Source organism: Panulirus ornatus, chromosome 16 (genome assembly GCF_036320965.1).
Source record: "Panulirus ornatus isolate Po-2019 chromosome 16, ASM3632096v1, whole genome shotgun sequence".
NCBI lineage: Eukaryota > Metazoa > Arthropoda > Malacostraca > Decapoda > Palinuridae > Panulirus > Panulirus ornatus.
Window position 1 is genome coordinate 7212270 of NC_092239.1, and position 22644 is coordinate 7234913.

Consider the following 22644-nt stretch of genomic DNA (forward strand, 5'->3'; position numbering starts at 1 on the left):
AGAAAATCATATCAAGAACAACATAACAGGGGATATCATCCATGAGGATGGGAAGAACGAACACCAACTGAAATACTTCCACCAATGTATCAACTTTCAAAAAAGGAGAACAAAAGAGAGAATCAGGAGAGGATATTTCCTTAAAAGCTCATTTGTCTACTTGTGATACTACTTGCTAAGGCAGGAAATACAAACATGAAAAACAAAAACAAAATTATAATAATAATAGAGGGGATGGGCTGAAAGAATGTTACTCGAGTATCTCAAACAAGTCACAAAAGGCAGCTAATGAAAGGCTGGCAAGAGGGACTGCAAGTTCACCCCTCTTGTACAATCACTTTAGTAAGAGACAAAATGAAGATTTTCTTCAGAGGCTTAGTTGCCTATTCCTGATGCAACCTTACTAAGAAAGGAAAGGTGAGTGGATATGATGAAAAAGTATTCAATGTACATGGAATAGGCCTATTTGTGTGTGCAAATTGGAATGAAAAACTGATCAGTTAAGATCAATTGTGTATAATGAATGAGGTATGCTATGGAAAGGAATATTTTGTAACTGTCAGTCTCAAAGGTATAATATAAATTTCTTCCCAACTAAACATGATAACTTACACCAACAATCTTCTCCAAGATATTCTTGTCTATTTGGCCATAAACACATTTATCTGAATCACACACACACACACACACACACAAAAAAAAAAAAATATCAGACTAAAATATTAATATGGGCATTTCAACTTTCCAATTCTAATTCAACAGAGTGAAGTTAAAAATCATTAATAAAAAGAGTGCATAGAATTACTGGAGCTAAGTTAGAGCCATCTTTTTACTTCATCTTGATTAGACTAACATGTGTCAAATGTTGTCCATATGAAACATTCCTCAAGAGAGAAAACATGTCTTTATAGTTACACCAATCAAAAGTTGAGGAAATTATCTAGCTTTCCAGACTTATATAACAACAGCACAAAATTCAGTTCTTTTTTCTTCTATCTATTCCTTAGTAATAAACTTTCATTTAATCTCTCTCTCACAAATTCTTATTCTAGCATAATCTCTCATACATACAAGCTTTGATATCCAGTATCACAAATATCTTTAACAAGTATACCCTTTTCCCATTTTCAAAGTGTTTTTAGTACTTATCTTGCTCATCGAATTCAAAATCTGCTTCAAAATAACTTTGCATTAAGACCTTGTACGACATCTGAAAGATTTGTTTTTAAACTATCTTAAAAATCCTGAGGATACAAATTTATGTACATGTTATATCTGGCAGTCTAGAAAAGGCCTCAAAATTCATCTCGACAAATTTTTTTCAAACAAGTAGTCTTAGGAAAACAAAAAGAATCCCTCCTTTCAACAATTAATTTCTCCACTTTCCTAATACCATTGCTTTCAAAGCACCTTTAGACATGCATACCACAATGACAGTTTGACCGCCAAAATTCTAACTGGTTCAAATGTGAAAAGCTCCATTGTGTCAGGGATTTAACCTTTAGAAAACACACACACTGCACTCTAAAAGTATGATGAAATATTCTTTTCTTAACAATATAAGAAATATATCAAATATACACACCACTGGAACTCAACTTCTCACAAGAGACAATTGTACAAAACTTAATGACAAGACCTTAACAGTTTTCTCTGAAAATTTCAAACAGTTATCAGTTTGCAGTTCATTAATCCTTCAAACACGAGATATGCCTAGTTTTTTAGTTTCAAAAAGTCAAAGGGTTTAGAAAAATTGTATATTTAGATATATAATCATATTAAAATAAATCTTTTATAACCTCATGGAACATATAGTATAAATAAGAACATGTAAAATGAGGAAGCATTACCAACAATGTCTGTATCTGAATTTTATGTTGCAGCTTTATCTGATCCTGTAAAGAGGTTGAGCAAAGTGACATCTTATACCACACTACATATTCTAAGTTCATAGGCATAAATATAAAGTATTAGTTCTATTATCTTGGGCAAACAGATATTCCATTTCAATGGACTGCACTGGAGAAAAATATATAATCCCATCATAGCATTCAATATATCCTTTATACCCTAACATCTAAACCAGAACCTAAATATGGAAACTGGGTCAGCAAACTCAATCATAATAACAGCAATCAAGAACATATGGAGCAAACTAAAATGGAATGACTACATCAGAATATTACCTGATCTCTAAGAAAGGCAGCAAGAAATAGTAATAGTTAGCTAAGTTGTGTGCTAGTAAATTTCTGTAACAAAGATAATTCTCAAACAAAACGAATCAGTTTAATGTCTGGATAAGCAGTTAAATCAGTAATCCTAAGCTTTACGATGTCATTACTCATACTGTTTCAAAGATAATCACCTAGTTTCTAACTTTTATGGTGACTCAAGCACAAGATCCCCTTGTTTATTTGTACATCCCTAATAAAAAAAAATGAGAAAATAAGTGAAAAGATACCAAGAATGAAAAAGAGTCGTAATTCAAGCAAAAGAGCCCAATGTTTGTAATATCCAAAATTCATAAACAAAGATAAAAACAAAAGGAAAGATGATCAGAGGGAGAAGTTAGAAAAGTTACAAGCACATAACAAAAGAGAAGTGTTCATCTATTATGCATAATGAAAAATAAAACACTTATGGATATTCTTAAAATCTGTACAATTTCTCCTTACACTGGGCAATAGTTTCATTTACGATAAAGTTTAAATTTGTAGATTGCATAAAAATTTTTCTATTTTAAACATATTTACAACTTACTGATTACAAAAGACCCATTACAACAGAAATCACCCACCCTAAAACTCTAAGAAGAGTATTTGTAATATCAATATCAATAAAAATCTAAACTGCATTATCACGGAAACTTCAATTCCTTACAGAAATCACTAATACTTTTTCACTAATTCAACAAAAAGACTTAGAATCTGAAGACTTTTGTCTGCATAAGTCTATAAGCTTGTTCAGATATGTATATGTAAATGTGTATTAGCATATATACATGCATATACATCTACAGAAATACAGCAGGCTTCAATCATGAAGTCAGATCTTAAATAACACTACTCATAAATACAATAACAATCAAGGACTCATCTTTCCTGGTGAGAATAAACTGATACTAATAATAAATAAAAGGTAATAGCAAGCTTTGCAATACCTGTGATTATACTCTGGGCCTATGCTCAAATCACGACTGAGTAATGTGAACCCCTTCACAGAGAAAGAATTTGATGAAAAACTAATCAGCCTGGTTGTAGAGTAGCAGCAAAACATTACTTGAATATTCTAAAACTATACAGGAAATAATCAACAATATGCAGAGCTAGAAAATTACTCCTAGCACAGCACAAACTTTCACCAAGATGAAAAGAGTTGTACGAAAGTCTCAATTTCCCTACATTTAATTTGCCATAATGATCTTGGGAGATAGTAGCAAATATAATTTATGTCCTATACATTTGACAAATTCATCACAGACATAAATTTCAAAAGTATGATGCTTCTTTGGTCGGTAAGGTCCATGAATTCCAATAAATATATATGTATATACATAAAAATATATATATACATATATCTTTCATGTTATTTCAAATGGTGATAATCCATTATACCAATCATAATGTTCTCCAACTCTCCAATATGAATGTTTTTTGTAGGATTCCTTATTTACAACATTTTAAGGCTGGACTATATTATCTGAGGGTCATAATTAATTTTCATCATAATATGTCGAGTAAACATACCTGCTTTAGTTATGGAAAATTTACAGCAATACGATGGAAAACAACATAAATTAATATCCAAATGAATGCAAGTAAAACAGGTCCATTTAAACCCTGTTATTCATTCTTAAATTACCCCATTCCCACCCTCAACCTAACCGTGTCTACCTGGAAATGAGACTGATTGTCTACTACTGAGCGACTGGAACTGGCTCTTGTGATATCCCAGATGAAGGTTTGACTGGTTCTTGCTCTTCCTCCACATCTTCCTCCTCTGAAGGTGAACCTGCCTGAGCCTCCAGAAATTCCTCCTCTGGAGAGTCAATGCTGTTTGGGGGCTCCGTGGGAGGGGAAGGAAGCTTTGGAGTAGTTAGGTCATCTTCTGTTGGCTGGAAAGAAAAAATATCATCTCAAAAATATTTCTGATTTCATGACTAAATACTTCTGTAAGCATATCAGTCCTTTCCTCTATTTGTACTCCAGCTAAGGCATCTAGAAAAGACCCATTAACTCTTATATCCTTTACAATGAAATCAATCTCTTTCCTCTGATCATGTACCTCCTGAATCTCCTCCACTGAACTGAATTTCTCCTCATTCCCAATTACTATATTTCTTATATTCCTAAATGAATGTGTGTGTGTGTGTGTGTGTGTGTGTGTGTGTGTGTGTGTAATTACTTACATGTAATACAGAATTATTACAAATGACAAGAGATGATCATTAATATTTCTATTTCTTTCATAATTTCATAGATTCATATTTTTTCTATTTGTCTCCAAGGCCATACCTACACACACCATATGTTTTCTCTTTCTACCCCAAACTCATTGCTTACCTCTCCTTTCCTCTCATCTTGGTGACATCCAATCTGAGCATTTAAAGATGATGAGCACCCGTCGCTTTGCTCCATCTTCTCTTTAAACTTTTAGAAACTGAAGTACAAGATATAGAGGGTTTTCAGCCCCCTGCTCCTACTCCTCTTAGTTGCCTTCTACAACATGCTTTAATCTATCTTACCTCTAATTCAGGTTCTGTTTGCTGGGGAGTGGCTGATGAATGTTGTTGTCTAACATGAGGCTGTGGAGATGGGTTGGCAGGTATTTCCTCTGGGACCTCTTCATGCATGGGAGACTGGGACTGTTGTGGAGAGGGAGGTTCAGCTCCGGTGGAAGGCATCGGTGGAGCCTGTAAAAAAAAGAAGAATACTGAAAATAAATATAATAAGTATATACAATAATAATATAAATAAAAGGATACAGAGAATAGAAGTGACAGAGTGAAAAAAATTTACAACACATTTGGCATATAAAAATTTTTTTGAGAAAAAATGTCCAAATCAAATGCTATCTTGGGTGAAATACAAGAAGTGAGAGGAAAAGATGGAAGAAAGTGATCAAAGCTCAGCTGATATCAACACATGAACATATCTTGGTGCACTCCTTCACTTACTTACAACTTCTGATACATCCAGTCTAATAGTGAAAGCTATGTTAATATCATTCTATTGCTTTTCTGCGTGTGCCGTATTCTTGTGAAACTTTCAAGATCTCCAAGTTAGGCTGTCAAGGTGATATGCTCCCACCACAAATCTATTTCTTCCAGGGTAAGATGAGGCCTGTATCACTTGTTTCTTTTTTTATATTTCTGTAAGCCGTTCTGTAATTTCACAAAAACAATTCACTTTACTTGAAAACCACCAATATTTCAGAGACTGGAATGCATGGCATTCATTCATTTGGATGGAGATTGCAAAACATGTTAATCAGGACAAAAACAAAAAAGCAATAAACTCTTAATTATGCATGTTCACTATTTCCTGTGTGAGTGAGACTGCACCAGGAACAGATGACTAACCTAATCTAAAATTACATAAAACATGCGTGCAAGGATTCTTCCTCTATATCTTTTTATGGAAAGTAAAATCCATGTGATTTTGCTAATGAAATGCTTCTGAATCCTCTCTAATCTGTTAATTTCTATTTGTTTGGTTGGTGGCCATAAAACACAAAAATATTCAATTTTGCTCAAAAAAGATACATTAAGCATTCTCATCAATAGGCTTCTATTTCCTATCGATAAAGTTCGCTGTTTCCCATATTAGTGAGGTAGTACCAGAAATAGACATTCTCTAGCTGTCATGCATAATGCACCGAAACCACAGCTCCATCTTATTTATGCTTGATGAAATTTGGTTTCTCATCTACAATGAAACCTAAAACTTAAAGAGTTTTCTTACTTTCAATCACTTTTTCTATTGAACCTTTAAATGGTACCAACAATGCATTCTTCCTAGTTTCATACCTCAAATGCTTAAATCAAACTTCATTAAATTCATCAGGTTCACTTCTGCCCATTTGTCAATTGTGTAATCTTTGTGCATCTAATTCGATCATTTTCTGATCCAATCATTTTGCTTAAGCTAGTATAACCAGCAAAACACTTTTCTATACTTTTGTTTCCTTCACTGTAAATTTCGGATACAATCATTATAATAAGGAGTATGGAAGTTAATACCCTCCCCTGTGGTACCCCAGATAGGACAACTCTTCAATCCATCATCCGATCTCATCTTTAATGTTTTGTTTAAGTAGAAAGAATACCTCCTACATATACCCTGAGCATCTTAGACAGCAACTATGAGAGGTAAGAGTGGGGAACTGGAAACCCTATCCTTCTTGTACTTTAATTTCTAAATGTTGAAAGAGAAGCAGGAGCAAAGCAAGGATGAGAAGAATGGAGAGACAGCATGTTTGAGGATATGAAACTGGATGTTTTAGCTCTGAGTGAAACAAAGCTCAAGAGTATGGGGAAGGATGGTTTGAGACTACATCAGTGGTAAAGTCAAGAGAGGGAGAGCTAAGAAAGGGGTAGCAATTCTGCTGAAGTATAGTTGTGGATATGTGTGTAAGAGTATAGAAGGCATGAGCTCCAAACTGATGTAGGGAAGAATGAAAGTGGGTTACGAGAGATAGGAGATTATTTGTATGCACGTTCTCACAAGAATAATGATGAAAGAGGCAAGAGTTTTGGGAGCAGCTGAGCGGATGGGTCAGCAGCTGTGATGTGAGGGATCAGGTATTTGTGGTTGGTGATATGAATGTGGAAGTGAGTATTATGGCAGTTGAGAGTGCAAGTGAGGAGCATAGAGTATTCAGTACAGTGAAAACAATGGTAAACCGCTTGCTGGAGCTGTGCACTGACAAAGGGCTGGTGATTGGAAAAACCTGATTTAAAAAGGACAACTTTTTTCATTTCATTACTCATTTTTGTTCTCTTCTATGGTATTCTAATAATAACTACAGGTACACATCAATACACTTGAGAAACTGCCAATTAAACAAAGGAACTCACTACTTCTGGATGCTGTCCTTGAGGGTGTGACTGTGGGAATTTGCTCTGTTGGTTGTTTACTGATATCTGTTGTAGAGACTGCTGTTGTGCCATCAGCTGCTGCTGGAGGGGACGTCGCACCCTTTCTCCCTTGCGCCAAAGTGTAATTTCCTACAAGGAGGTAAAACTGGTTGACTCTGATCACCAACATTTAAGAAAATTTCATGCCACAACATAAACTGATAAAATGAAATGAAGTTTGCATAACTCATTAAATACAAACACAATTAGTTAATATACAAATATAGGCAGAGGGTCTCCAGTCCAAATTCCTTGGGACCCAGCAGTATTCAAATTTCAAGAATAGAGTGGAAGAATACTGGAGGGAGAGAAACGGTAGAACATGAGGAATGGTGTATGCAAGGAAGCCATGTAAGGACAGGGACAAATGGAGACCCTTTTGCTGTGGCCATCCCTTGATGGGAGTTCCCAGAGGGAACAGGCATCACAGATATAGATAACTAGATTTGTGTGTGTGTGTGTGTGTGTGTGTATGTGTGTGTGGTGGTGGTGGGGTGGGAGGGTAAAACACTGATCTATACAGTGGGGCTTTCTACTTTACATTTATCGTAATTATCTAAAATTCTTCCTTGTCTCTGCTTCTAACACATGTACAGCTGACTAAGAGTTTGGCAATTAAAAGGATGAGGTGCCAAGGGTCAAAAGCTTGTTGAATGCCACTGAAGGGACAGAATATTGACAAAAACCACACACAAAACAGAGTAAAGCACTGAGTACTATCACTTTAAGTGTAAATCTCAGAAATCTAAGCATCATCTTGGTAAGAATCTTGAATGTGGGGGCATACAGCTTTTAGATCTTTGGATTGAAGACGTATATGTATTACAGATAATTTTTTGAGGCATACTTTAATCACATCTACTTACATATTTCCATAAGGAAGTGATGACCTCATTTCACATCAAAAAACATCCATGGTATAGCAACTCTTAAACTCTAAATTTGACAAGTTTTTCTTTATACTCGATTGCCGTTTCCCATACAGAGAGGTTGCATCATGAACAAAGAACAGCCTTAACTGCTCATTTCTATTCTCTAGATGTCATGTACAATGAACTCAAACCAGAATCCCCGTCCATAGCCTATTTGTCCAACATAGGAAGGGAGTTTTACACTAGATGGAGGGACAGGGTGAAAAAAAATTGAGTGACAGGGGTCTGAGCATACTCAAGAGTGAAAGGGGTACAGGGGATAGGACAGTGTGAACTGGAATGATGAGGTATGGGACGATGTAATGCCAGTGGACTAAACCAAGGTATGTGAAGTGGTTAGAATAAACCATGGAAAGGTCTGAGGGGCCTAGTTGTGACCAGGGAGCTGTGGTTTCAGTGCATTAAACACGACAGATAGAGAATGGATGTTAGTGAATGTGGCCTTTCTTTGTTCCTGGCACTACCTCACTAACAGGGGAAACTGTGATAAAGTGTGCAAAAAAAAAAAAAAAATACCCATTTATAATAATAAAAATAATGCTGATGCAAGATAAAACAGTAAAATATCTTACCTGTTGTTTAAAGTAACGGCGTTCCTCTTCATCAACTAACACCAAGTTCAAGTAGTACCTAACTGAGAATTTCTTGTTTATGTCCCTCATGGTTGGGGTCAAGTCATATCCAGCCAAAAACACTCTGATAGGAATACTTTCACCTCTAACAGGAGCACCATCCATAATTTCATACTTTGCAATGGTTTCATTTTCATTGAAGGTGTTAGGACCTGTGGGTAATAAATACATAATATTCAAAATCATTATGAATGATGAAACTTTTGTATTTGTGGGTAAGATTACCACTCTGTTATTGCCTATTCCTGTATACCGTGAGAGGATTTTACATTTGTAAGGCCCCAGCTAAACTTCAGACATCTTAGTAAAGGACTTGAATTTTCTTGTGTTATTCATAAATACTTCGTCTTTATCCCTTTTGCTTGTATTGCTGATGAGGAATGGTTTCGTAATGTTCCAAAAGACAATGGTATTACCTTGCATCCTGCAATGAAGTCTGATTTTCAATTCTTCTGAATATCAAAAAATTGATCTTTGTTAGAATCACTGTTATCATAAGAATTTATAGGTGATCATGTATACCTATCCTCAATTTTTGTAAAATGTAGGCAGACTGAATACTTCCCTCCTCTTGTCAAGACCCACTTCACTTAATATTGATAACGTCCTCACTGCATTCCACTGGATCTTCCCCTCCAGTTCTGTGTATTTTCTCACAAGTGGAGACCAAACTGGTGAAACATGTAATAGCTTGGGTCAAATCTATATCAAACATATATATTTTCTCAAAGAGGATATACACCTCAGAAACGGAGGGGACAAGAAGAGGAAGACCCACCTGAAGATGAAAGGGTGAAGTAAAAAAGATTTTGAGTGCTCAAGGCCTGAACATGCAGGAGAGTGAAAGGCATGCATGTGATAAAAGTGAAATGGAGTAATGTATACAGGGGCTGATGAGATGTCAATAAACTGAACCAGCGAGGGGAACCATGGAAAAGTCTCTGGGGTGTGGTTGTGCATAGCAGGTTGTGGTTTCAGCTCATTTACAAATGACAGCAAATGTGAGCAAATGAGACTTTTCTTTGTCTGTTCCTAGCAATACCTTGTGAAAATGGAAAACAGCAAATAAGAATTTAAGGAAGAAAAATCTTCAATGTCCATGAGACTATGAGTAATTTTGATAAAGAAAATAGTATACAGTACAACCTTGTAAATCCTTTATTTAGAATTGGGAAAAATTCAGTAATTCACTAATTTTGCTTGCATCAAAATACTGATCAAAATTTCATAGAAATGGGGAAAAAATATGGTGAAAGGTGATTCAAATTTGACATCCCATGTGATGGCCAGATGGACATGGTGGCAAATTAGCAAACAAGATATCCATGCAATGCATAGAATATCCCAATCTGTGATCTAAATTTCTCATCTCTCATAGTGCATGCTCTTGTGGTAATATGTGGGGAACATCACCTTCCCTGCTTGTCTTACTCATGGTGCACCAGAACCCAAAGCATTAGTTTCTGCCTGTCCTTTGCTATCTAAGCATCTCGTGTTTAGTGCATCTAATATAGTACATACTAAGTCTACTTCAGTACAAGCTCCTGTATGGTAATAGTGCATGAAGTCCAATGAGTAAATTCCTGTACATTAGTATCACATACATTACTGGTTGAACAGTGTGGCGTTTCAAAGAAATAAGAACTAAGACATTTGAAATATATGAGTGCAACGATACTTCAGTCTACTTTATTGTTATTTTAAGTCATACAAGTCATATATTTTTTGTGAACTATATAAAGATGCCCTGAAGTTAGTATTGATCACAAATTTTTCATGAAATGGTGAACAAAAATTATGAAATATCCCAAATCTTGAAATACATTTGCAATTTTTGGTATTTCAGATTTTTCAGTATTTCATTTAGGGCATAGCCCCAAGTGTTACAAATCAGTGAGTCTGTCTGGAAGTTTCCTTCTCTAATGATCCACTTATATGATTCTACATTAATAATTTCACCATTAGACAATTTTGAGGTCTCTCATGAGAGAAAGTCCAACTATATCCCTTCTCCTACCATACCTTTCCGACTCCTATCATGATTTAATCATTCTTGCTCTAACGCCAGTCACATCAAGGAAAACTCACATCAGCACAAGAAGAATTGAGTGTAATAATTTCTATATCTAAAGTGCTTTAGATATCTGGGAGTGGATCTGGCAGCGGATGGAACCATGGAAGCGGAAGTGGATCATAGGGTGGGGGAGGGGGCGAAAATCCTCGGAGCCTTGAAGAATGTGTGGAAGTCGAGAACATTATCTCGGAAAGCAAAAATGGGTATGTCTGAAGGAATAGTGGTTCCAACAATGTTGTATGGTTGCGAGGCGTGGGCTATGGATAGAGTTGTGCGCAGGAGGATGGATGTGCTGGAAATGAGATGTTTGAGGACAATGTGTGGTGTGAGGTGGTTTGATCGAGTAAGTAACGTACGGGTAAGAGAGATGTGTGGAAATAAAAAGAGCGTGGTTGAGAGAGCAGAAGAGGGTGTTTTGAAATGGTTTGGGCACATGGAAAGAATGAGTGAGGAAAGATTGACCAAGAGGACATATGTGTCGGAGGTGGAGGGAACGAGGAGAAGTGGGAGACCAAATTGGAGATGGAAAGATGGAGTGAAAAAGATTTTGTGTGATCGGGGCCTGAACATGCAGGAGGGTGAAAGGAGGGCAAGGAATAGAGTGAATTGGATCGATGAGGTATACCGGGGTTGACGTGCTGTCAGTGGATTGAATCAGGGCATGTGAAGCGTCTGGGGTAAACCATGGAAAGCTGTGTAGGTATGTACATTTGCGTGTGTGGACGTGTATGTATATACATGTGTATGGGGGTGGGTTGCGCCATTTCTTTCGTCTGTTTCCTTGCACCACCTCGCAAACGTGGGAGACAGCGACAAAGCAAAATAAATCAAATAAATATAAATTTCTATACGCAACATGAACATTCTTGTTCTCCCTATTTCCAAAAATACTTAGTAATACACTTATGCAAAAACATACTTGGCAATTGCATGACACTGCCTTGAATCTCTTCACCTTACTTGGCTTGACTAACATTGGTGAAAATATATAGTCCACTGGTGCTTTTGACACCTCATACCTGAATGCAGCAGCGAGTGTGAAAAGTTTCAATGTTTTTCTAAAGTTGTAACATATTTCCTTCAATTCTATTAAAATAAAAAAAAACTCCACTTTCAAAGTTCTGATAATCTCAGTCTAATTATGTCAAGTGACAAAATTAATGAAGCAGTCTACAAGGGGTTGACAAAAAAAAACTGAGTTCAAAACATGAATGGGAGTATGTCAAAATACCCTATCCACAAAGCAGCGTAAAAAACAGGAAAATACAAATACACAAAACTCTGCTAATAGTAACAGATGACTACAGCATATGGTATCAAACTCCTCAGAATTCATAACTTAAATAATGAAAGAGTACATCTCGACTAACTTGAGGGAATCAAATCATATAAACTATGTGCAGCTTACCAGAGCCTGTAGTTTCCTTCTTGATGATAGCAATCTCCATGTGTTTTATCTTGATGCGCACTAATAGGAAATATATCTTGCCAACAATGACATCTTTTAGGTGGTACCTAAATTGATACAACAAAAGTCAAATTGAAGGCATTCAAAATAATGGGACAGTGTAATACTACCTTTGTTTTTGTTATTATATTATTATCAAACTTAATTGCTGTTTCCTGTGTCAACGAGGAAGCTCCAGGAAACAGATGAAGAATGGATCATCCACTCATATACACATATATATACATAAATGGACATACACACCCACATACATACAAATACACATACATATGTACACATGTACATATTCATACTTGCTTGCCTTCATCCATTCCTGGCACTACCCCGCCCCACAGGAATCAGCATTGCTACCCCGTGCTTCAGCGAAGCAGCACCAAAATAACTGACAAAAAGGCCACATTCATTCACACTGTCTCAAACTATCATGTGTAAGGCACCGAAACCACAGCTTCCTGTCCACATCCAGGCCCTACAGATCTTTCCATGTTTTACCCCAGACGTTTCACATGCCTTGGTTCAGTCCACTGACAGCATGTTGATCCCAGTGTACCCACTGTTCCAGTTCACTCTATTCCTAGCACACATCTCACTCTCCTGTATGTTCAGGCCTCGATCACTCAAAATCTTTTTCACTCCATCCTTCCACCTCCAATTTGGTCTCCCGCTTCTCCTTGTTCCCTTCACCTCTGACACATAAATTCTCTTTGTCAATCTTTCCTCACTCATTCTTTCCATATATCCAAACCATTTTAACACACCCTCTTCTGTTCTCTCAACCACACTCTTTCTGCTTCTACACCTCTCTCTTACCCTTTCATTACTTACTTGATCAAACCACCTCACCCCATATGTGTCCTCAAACATTTAATATCTAACACATCCACCCTCTTCTGTACAACCATATCTACAGCCCATACCTTGCAACCATACAACTGTTGGAACTACTATTCCTTCAAACATACCCATTTTTGCTCTCCAAGATAACCTTCTCTCCTTCCACACATTCTTCACTGCTCCCAGAACCTTCACCCCTTCCCCCACCCTGTGACTCACTTCTGCTTCCATGGTTCCATTCGCTGCTAAGTCCACTTCTAGATACCTCAAACACTTCACTTTCTCCAATTTTTCTCCATTCAAACTCACATCCCAATCAACTTGTCCCTCAACCCTAATGAACCTAATAACCTTGCTCTTATTCACATTTACTCTCAATTTTTTCCTTTCACACACTTTTCCAAACTCAGTCACCAACTTCTGAAGTTACTAAATAAGAGAAAAATGATAGACAGGACACTAATTCCTTTGATCATGATCTAATTCCTTAAGTTACCTAATGACTGATGATTTCATACACTGAAACTTTGGAAGAAATTCCAAATCTAAAGCCTCCATGTGAGTCTTAAGGGATTGAGCTGCAGTAGGGAAAGTAAAAGGAAGTACCTTCAAATTTCTGTACATGAGCAAGGAATGTATGAAAAGAAGAAAAAAGTAATCTAATTCTATCTTTTTATTCATTCATATTTGCCATTTCCCACATTAGCGAAGTAGCATCAAGATCTGAGGACTGAGCCTTAGAGGGAAAATCCTCACTTGGCCCCCTTCTCTGTTCCCTCTTTTGGAAAAGTTAAACCTAGATGGGGGGATTTCCAGCCCCCTGCTCCCATCCCTTTTAGTTGTCTTCTGTGACATGCATGGAATATGTGGGAAGTATTCTTTCTCTCCTCCCCCAATGATAACTGTACTTCATGTAAGTGCATAATTCAATATTCATAGAGCTCCCACTGGGAACAAACATGTGTTATATGCACTCTCAACAAGTTCTTTGGCACATACTTGCCACACATTAGACAGATTTCTTTTATTTCAGGGTTATCATGACATCTCTTAGTAACACTATACTAGTGATTACTGATACATTGAATTTACAAGCCTCTTAACAAGAAAAAACAGAGTTGTCAATGCCTTAACTCTTAACTAAAGTTTCCTTTCCAGGAAAAAATGCAAATGAGAGAAAAAGATAAAGAAAGAGACAAACAAAGAATCAGAAATTCATATATCTACTGCATGGATAAAAAAGCAAATGCATGACTTTTAGCTACTGAATTAGGAGACACAAAATGTGACACAAACATATAAACTAAGTTAAGGGACTAAGAGACTTTTAGGCAAGAAAAATTCAGTCTTCAAGTAAATTATTGTTATATTAACTTGTGCAATTTCAACTCGAGTAAATGATAAATGCTTACTTGGACTTATTATATTCAAACTCTATGTGCAGGCAATCCTCGATACCAACTTCCATTTTGATCGAGTTGTTCATCTCTGGATAGGATGATAGTGTGTGTACCAACAAATCCATTTCTCTAGTAATGTCTGACAGTCTTCTTACAATTGTAACTCTAAGAAAGTACCTGCAAATCAAAATCACATGAAATACATTCCAAAGAATACCTATGCAGTATATGAAGAGGTTCTAAGTATAAATATATTAAATCTTTTGGTCAACTGATCAAATCTGTACTTAATAACCACCCACCAAACAGTATCATATGATCATGAAAAACTGAAAAAATAATAGAAACAAGATTACCAAGTAAGTTATACATATTATCTCTTCTGTTATCAACAGTTCCATTACTGTTTCCACCTGGTGCATATGAAGACTCTCAAACTGCTCATACACAACCTCAACAAATATCCAGCATTTTGAAGAGAAAAATGAACTTACAAATATTCAATATTTTGAAGAGGAATATGAACTTTAAAACCAACATAAGTGCTTCATACTATTTTCTCTACACAGTACATCGACTGGAAAAAATAAAAAACTACAGGAAAACACACTAACCAGCCCTCATACACTTCGTGGAAACAAAGTTCTAAAACTTTAGTATTTACACAGTACATGGAAACAAAGCTTCAAAATTTCAGTGTAGATGATTTTCCATCAATATATCACACAATCTCACTTCATCAGCATCTCCAACAAGGCCAACAAAAAGAACCTCAAAAGGAAACCAGCTAAGACACAACCACTTTCCATCAACAAAAATCAGAGATCAAATCCACACTCTAAATAAAAACCATTACAAAACTAATCCCCGAAATACAAACTGAAAACGCACTCCTTTCTCAACACAGTGAATCACATGCACAGCAACCAATTATGGTGCACATTCAAGAAAATCCAATCTTATCGAACCAATCCAGCCCCAACTCATGAAGCACACCAGACCCATTCCAATAAAATCACTTCTCCCAAAGATCAAATAAACATTGTCATGTGACACCACTAAAAAATCAACCACAAAACAACCACATCCCTAAACTGAAACATCATGAAAAACCTAAACAAAATACATCTAGAAATACCTGCCCACCTAGCCTTCACCCCTGCTGACACATACGATGCAACTAAAGTTTTTAAAAACGCTCCAGTTACAGGCACTGACGACACATCGAACTTTCGCATAAAACAGTGGCCCATTTACAATCCAAGCCCCTACAGATATCTTAATCTACTCCTGCCTACACACCCACCATACACCCCAACAGATACAAGCACTACAATTAAAACCTTGAGAACTCTCCTGCTAAAGGCCCTGACAACATATCAAACTGTTACATAAAACTCTGTGGCACATTTTCAATCAAAGTACTTATACACATATTTTCAGCCACTCCTGGCAACACAAAAAATTCCTAAAATCTGGAAACTTACCAACATAATACCAATCCTAAAGCCCTCTAAACCAACGAACTCCCCCTCCTCCTATCATCTTATAACACTTTAGATTCAATATCCAAACTGTGAAAAAAATTATCTGTGACAAAATCCAACAAAACATCCCCTCTTATCTACACAACATGGCTTATAACCCAAACACTCTACCACCACAATACAAACTGTGCTCACACAACATATCCTAGATGGATTTAACCAACCACAACCCACATCTTGCAGAGTACTACTGGAAACAGACTTCAATGAAGCCCTTCACACTATCACCAATACATGCTCACAATACCTGTCACTTCTACCCTCCACAACAGTCGTTGGTAAATTTCATAGCCAGCTGCCAAGCTAATGCCACTTACAATGGCTTCACCTCTGAACTACTCAAAATGTATAATTCTCCAATTTGCTTCAATCTTTTCCAACACTTCCTTCCATTACGTCATGCAAACCTCAAAATGGTTCTTTTGTATGCAGGTGACCTCACAATTATATCAGAACACTCTGACACCAAAGTAATCAAACATGCAGCACTACATTACATAGCTGGAACAATTACTCACCCTGAACAGAATCACAGTATATCCACCACAATCTTCAGTTTATCTTTTTATCCAAGACAGACATGAATCCAGCTCACTCCCTCCAATCACCATGAATTGCCTGTCTCTTCAATGAGCAAAACGCTGACCATTCTAAGCATCAAATACAACACACAAATAACATTCATTCCCATTACAAAAACATCAACACAAAAGCCTGGGGTTTGGAGGTTTGCTATGAAATGGTCTGGGTGGAGTGAGTCAAGTTATGCTGCAGAATTAATTGCTAATCATGCTAAGGTGGGATTGTTCTGAGAGTATCTTAGCTTCCTCATGTTACTTGTTGAAATTTTGTTGCTATCATGCAGCCTGTAAATGTCCTGAATTTTCTATTTTGTGTAATTTGCTACTTTGTTATATATTTGCTTTTGAGACAGTGGAAGACCAAGAAGGTGAGGCATAAGTCAGAGTGAAGCATTTGAGTTATTTACAGAGGATGCTAAAGAACTCTCCCTTATTCAAATCTGATGCCAAAAGCTGTTCTCAGGGCATTTAGTTTTTGTGTTACTTTCGCACTGATGTTATTGGTGTGAGGAGTGAGTGTCAAGTATGTACTGTATGTGAATCCAAAAATGGTTGGTGTTTTGTTCATTGGTAGTCACCATTCATTCAAGGTGACTGGAGGGTATGAGCTAGATCTGAGTTTCTCTGTGGTTAAAAGAGTAACTGAAGACTCCTGTGGAGATGCAGATGGGTTACCCATTGCTCTTATATAATATGTCTCCTTAGACAGGCAAGGGACAATCACTTACCTAAGTCTTACATTAGTTCCAGAATATGACTCATATGGCTTCTCAACCTGGTTGAATTCAAATTCAAAGGAGGTATTGTGTGTGAGTTCCCCAGGCCTTGCTAGCTCCTTTACCAGAGATGTGAATTCATGATGATTCCCACGGTCATAATAAAGTTCAATCTGACCTACAAATTCTATTTTCACACCTTGGTGTTCTAGACGGCTTCCTGGCTTTTTAAGCGAGATGTTCACCTGTAAACAAGTTCAGCAGCATGTAAATAAAAAGTTAAAAGAACTTTCTGATGAAATAGTTAATGCAGTTATACACAACATCCCGACCTAATGGATTTCCAGCATTTCCAAAGGAGTTGCTTAAAAAATCCACATTATCACTGAAACTTGTTTCCATCTTCAGACTCTCCTGTCAAAATACAATATTCCATGTACACAAAAAATGCTCATCAGACTTCCTAAACTTATTCCTTCTAGATGCATAATATTAGAATATCTTATAATGTTTTACTAGTAGTCCTCAAAATTAATCATCCATTCTGAACTTTATTTAATTCTTTAAATCCTAATTACTTACACACACATCTTGAACAATCTTTTTGCAGGCTGGCCTCAGTTATGCAATATTTCAATCCCATTAATGTTCTATTTGCATACAAAAACATCCTAAACCAATTCTTTTTTCAATCTCTTCGAGGCTGTTAATTGTCACTCCTCTGGCCTGAAAGCTATCTTGTCTTTCTCCCTCAACCACATGTGGGCTGCTGGTATTCCACTGACAAACATACAATCTCCATTTCACACAAAACATTTGAAAGCACATAACTCACATGGCATATAATTTGTAAGTAGGCACACAATCACATACACACTAAAAATGTGCAAGAAATCTTTTTCTGGAACTTTTGATAAAATAAAGATAAATATGATTATACACACCCAAACCTTTGATATGAATGCAAAAAATTTCATATATGCAAGAGGGGACATGACTGCAGGTTCATGTACCCACAAAGCCTAGCTGACATTGATTTTACTACTGGAATGATCAAGGGTGTAAAAAATGGAAAACTGTAGTTGAAACATCCATTATCAATGGAACAGGAATACAATTCAAAAGCCAGTATGGAAAATAATGAAAATGCAGGAGGAGAAGGAAATGATACCACAAATATGACAACAGACACAAAATCTATTGCTATCCTACTTTACATCTTGAAATTGCTTTTACTCCCTTTACCTCAACACAAATTGAAAGGGTAAGGTTTGTATTATATCAACACATACCTTGAATGACACCAAAACATGGCTTTTAAGTTACAGAGTGGATGTGAAATAATGGTCAGAGGCAGGGTACCATAGAAAATATTTACTAAATTTTCTTTTTTTTCTTCACTATATAACTAGCATCAAAAAGTGTGGAAGTCAAACAGTATCTCAAACATTCATACATTAAACATCAAGCTACACACCTTGCCAGAAACACTTTCTCCATCATAGTAAAGAAAATAGCGTTCCTTCTTGCCATCTTCTATTTTCATCTCTGCCATTTTGCGAGTGTCAGCTCCATCTAGCTGGATTTCAATGTCGGCACTCTGGCCGAACCCAAAAAAACTCTGAAAGTACAGTTTCATGCTAGAAGTTATCATCATAACTTTCCATAATTCTATACATAAAGTGAATGTTGCATTCTGAATTTTCACAAACATAAAGTATATGATTAAATAAAAATAAATACACATCTCAAGCAAAATTCCCCACCTCTATCTCTTCATACGTGAATACTACAAAAATGTATGATCACACTGATTGAATGTAGATAGAACCCACTCAGAATCATTCATTTATTTCTCAGCAACTTCCTTAACTATTTTGAGAGGTTTATCCAGCACATATGGTGAAATGACATCAGTACTATGAGTACAAAATGGGTCAAAATCCTTTCATATCAATACTTTTTCTAGACATCACAACACTTTCTAGAACCTCTTTCCCAAACCCTCTAATTGGTGTCATCTTCAGCATCTTCCAAAGTGGAAACACTTTTGAGCTTGCTGTTCAGTTCCTAGCACTCTAACATCATCCTCCATGATTCTTGCTTTGAATCTCTTCACCTGATTAGCTTCTCTTTTACTGACTGTTATATCTGATAAATCTATGGAAAACTTTTAGAGTTTCTCCTAACTTGTCCACAATATTCTTTTCCAATTTTCTTATTTGCTCCTTACTTATCCTGCTGGAGTTCTTTACTATATTTTGTCTTACAAATGCTGGCTGACAGGAGTGCCACCGATATTATGTCCTTGTCTCAGCACATCCCAAGATCCCATGCTCTTTGATATCTTTCACAGAACCATTACTCCTTTTCTCTACATTTAAAGCTGGGGGTATTCACTGTAAATTTCACAGAAAAGTTCAGTGCAATAACCAGATTTGTAGTTACCAGACTCCAATTTCCAAATCATAACACCATCATATTTTTCAACTTCTGTGCAGCTTCCATAACGTATCTCATCTTGGAGCTTTCCCTCATCTCTGCTCTTTTAGCTTGCTTGTATCACATCAAAAGCCATGCTGGTATGATTGATGATGTCAATCCCTCTCCTCCAAGCAGGTTCCCTGATATGTTGGTTTGTGAATACATTAACAATTTCGGAAGCACAATCTGTGCCATAATACCATGTACTTCATCAAATCATATCAAATAATGCAGTAAATGATGAGTGCATTCAAGAAAAATGTAGGTTACTTTATTTGGTAACACTAAAAGGGTTTCCCTAAACAATGAAACATAGCCTGTCTCTTCAATTGTAGCATACATCATTTGTTAGAGCACATCAGGATTATACATCATTTGCTAAAGCACAACCATCAGAAACATACATCATTTGTCAGCATACAGTCAACTATAACATACATCATTCGTCAGATTACAATCAACTTCAAAAAATACCACCTGAGATGATTTCTATATCAGTATTAGATTGCTCAACATATGCTGTAGTAATAAACCAATGCCACTTCAGCATAACAAAGGTATAAAAAGATTTACTTTTTTAATAGTTACTACATCTGCATGCATATCCATAATCCTATTAAAGCATGACATATTCATACGATTCTTTTTGCACCAGAAGTAACATTCATAAACACTCATTAAATTCAACATATCAAAGTTTGAAAGGGACTTATTTCTTAATGTTCCAAAATCATCTTTTCTTGTGATTTTTGCACGTCTTGATAGTCAAGGTTTCCGACAGCCATAATCTAAGAGTTAATTACCAAACAACAAAATAACGGATGAATGCAAAAGTGTCAGAGATAAGGTACACACAGTCTAAAACCTGATATAATATTATATGCACCAGCATTTTGCTTTTCTGAGTCTACAACCTGATATGATATATCAATTATACCAACACTCTAATTTTCTGTGGGCATTTTCATAACTCTATTGGGTGATCATGCCAAGTGAATGTCATAATACAGTTTTCGATAATTTGACAGCAATCACCAGGAGTCAAAATAAAGTGTACTCATATAATTCACCAGATTTCTTATGGATCAGAAAAAATCAATATATGGCTCTATTAAACAGTGCAAACTCGGCATGATGTTGGATATAACACAGAAACTCCTCATGATATGAACTAAAAGTACACTGAAAACAGAGATCATGAAACAAAACCATAAAAATATGCACAATAAAGTAACATTATAACCTGCATGTTTAAATATGAATTCCAGTAGTCAAATGGGTCATCTCAGTACTGCAGGCATATTTCAAATCTTGTATTTTGCTAATTTCTGTGTTATGGGATATCAATGTAATACACTTGCAAAATATTAACAGAAACTATAAAAACCTCACCTAGTAGCTAAAATGATAGTAAAAATACACAGTGGAAACATGATACTCATCTCCTCCTGAAGATCACATGTCTGCTCCCTGTATCAAGGTTACAGACATCTGACACCATGGTGGCAAAGCATTTTCATGTATGACGGGTAAATATTTTGTGTAATGTGCCAAACTTTTAAAATCAATCTTGACTGCTAGGGAGTTAGGTGAAGTTTTCAATGATTCTGTTGATATTTTACATGTGTCTTACATACTTAAACATTACTTTACCTAAAATCAACCCTGGTAAAATACTATAAACTTATCTACCTAACAACATTCAGTCCAAAAGATTACATTGATCCTCCAAAGGAACTGCGCTTATCATAATGAATTATATGGAGCACCAAATATATTAATAAGCTTTTCCCAAAACTTGACGCTGAGCTAGAACAGAATCTTTAACGAGGTTTTCACAGGTTATGTCAATATCTACAAGCTTAACCAATCTTTTCACTATCCCCACATTAACTCTAAACTCCATAGCCCTACCTGATACTGTACTGCTTTCTTTTATCAATATTCCTCATAGTCTACAAGTAAGAATGACAGCATTATACTAGTGCTTTATTACCTTTCCATTCCACTGTTCAAAACCTTTCCTGGTCTTACTCTGCTGCTGACAATGCAAAATACAAGTTAAATCATAAGTGATTATTTCATAAGCCATTACAGTACCAGATTCAGCCAATCAGCGAATAATGACTGTCAATATTCATGATTATATAGTTTAGGGTCAAATAAACCAATTACAATCTAGTGATTTTCTTTGGCCAAGTGTCCTAAAATGATGGTAAGCAATCACTAGTTAAGTACCCAATTATTTGATGGAATCTAACTATCTAAATGCATTAGTTTCTACCATATGCAGTAGGATTTTATAAATAAAAAGCATTCTATTTCTATTAATTGTTATTTAAATTTCTGAAACGAAAGGGATCACTAGTCTAGAATGAGGACAGCTTACAGGACATTACCAATTTCCTTTCTGGAATACCATATGGTTATAGACAATGTCATAATGAATCAATATTCTTGAACTGAGCGAAAAGCAGGTCATAATCCTAAAAACTAACTTAAAATCGGCCTACATGTCAAACTTAAAAGGGGGTGGAGAAGACCAGACTCCACCACTGGGGGACGGAAGTCCTTAATTACGCTGTGTTATCCTCTGCACTGGAACTCGTTAATAAAGAAATCCTTTTATAGCGTATCGCAAACAAATATAAAGCTTCGTTAACAAACACAATTACATTCTTACCATTTCTCTAGCCTGTTTCCTCCAACTGGCAGCTCTCAACAATCATATGAAAGTATAGACGAAGGAACTTGTTGATGTGTGTACCCGCCTCCCGCAAGACCGGATACCACCACCAGGGGTTTCATTCCCTTATACCGACCACCAATGGTTTTGTA

The 22644-nt window shown here is 36.2% G+C and overlaps 1 protein-coding gene across 1 annotated transcript; it reads right to left on the minus strand.

Moving 5' to 3' along the window:
* Positions 1-1743: 1743 nt before the first annotated feature.
* Vps26 (vacuolar protein sorting 26) lies at positions 1744-22612 on the minus strand. The gene is made up of 9 exons (XM_071671176.1): positions 22490-22612; positions 18800-18943; positions 17335-17567; positions 14491-14655; positions 12185-12291; positions 8643-8854; positions 7079-7228; positions 4745-4912; positions 1744-4114 (listed from the first exon to the last, which is right to left on the minus strand). The coding sequence occupies exons 1-9, from the start codon at positions 22490-22492 to the stop codon at positions 3917-3919; spliced, it is 1380 nt and encodes a 459-aa protein (XP_071527277.1). The 5' UTR covers positions 22493-22612; the 3' UTR covers positions 1744-3916.
* Positions 22613-22644: the final 32 nt, after the last annotated feature.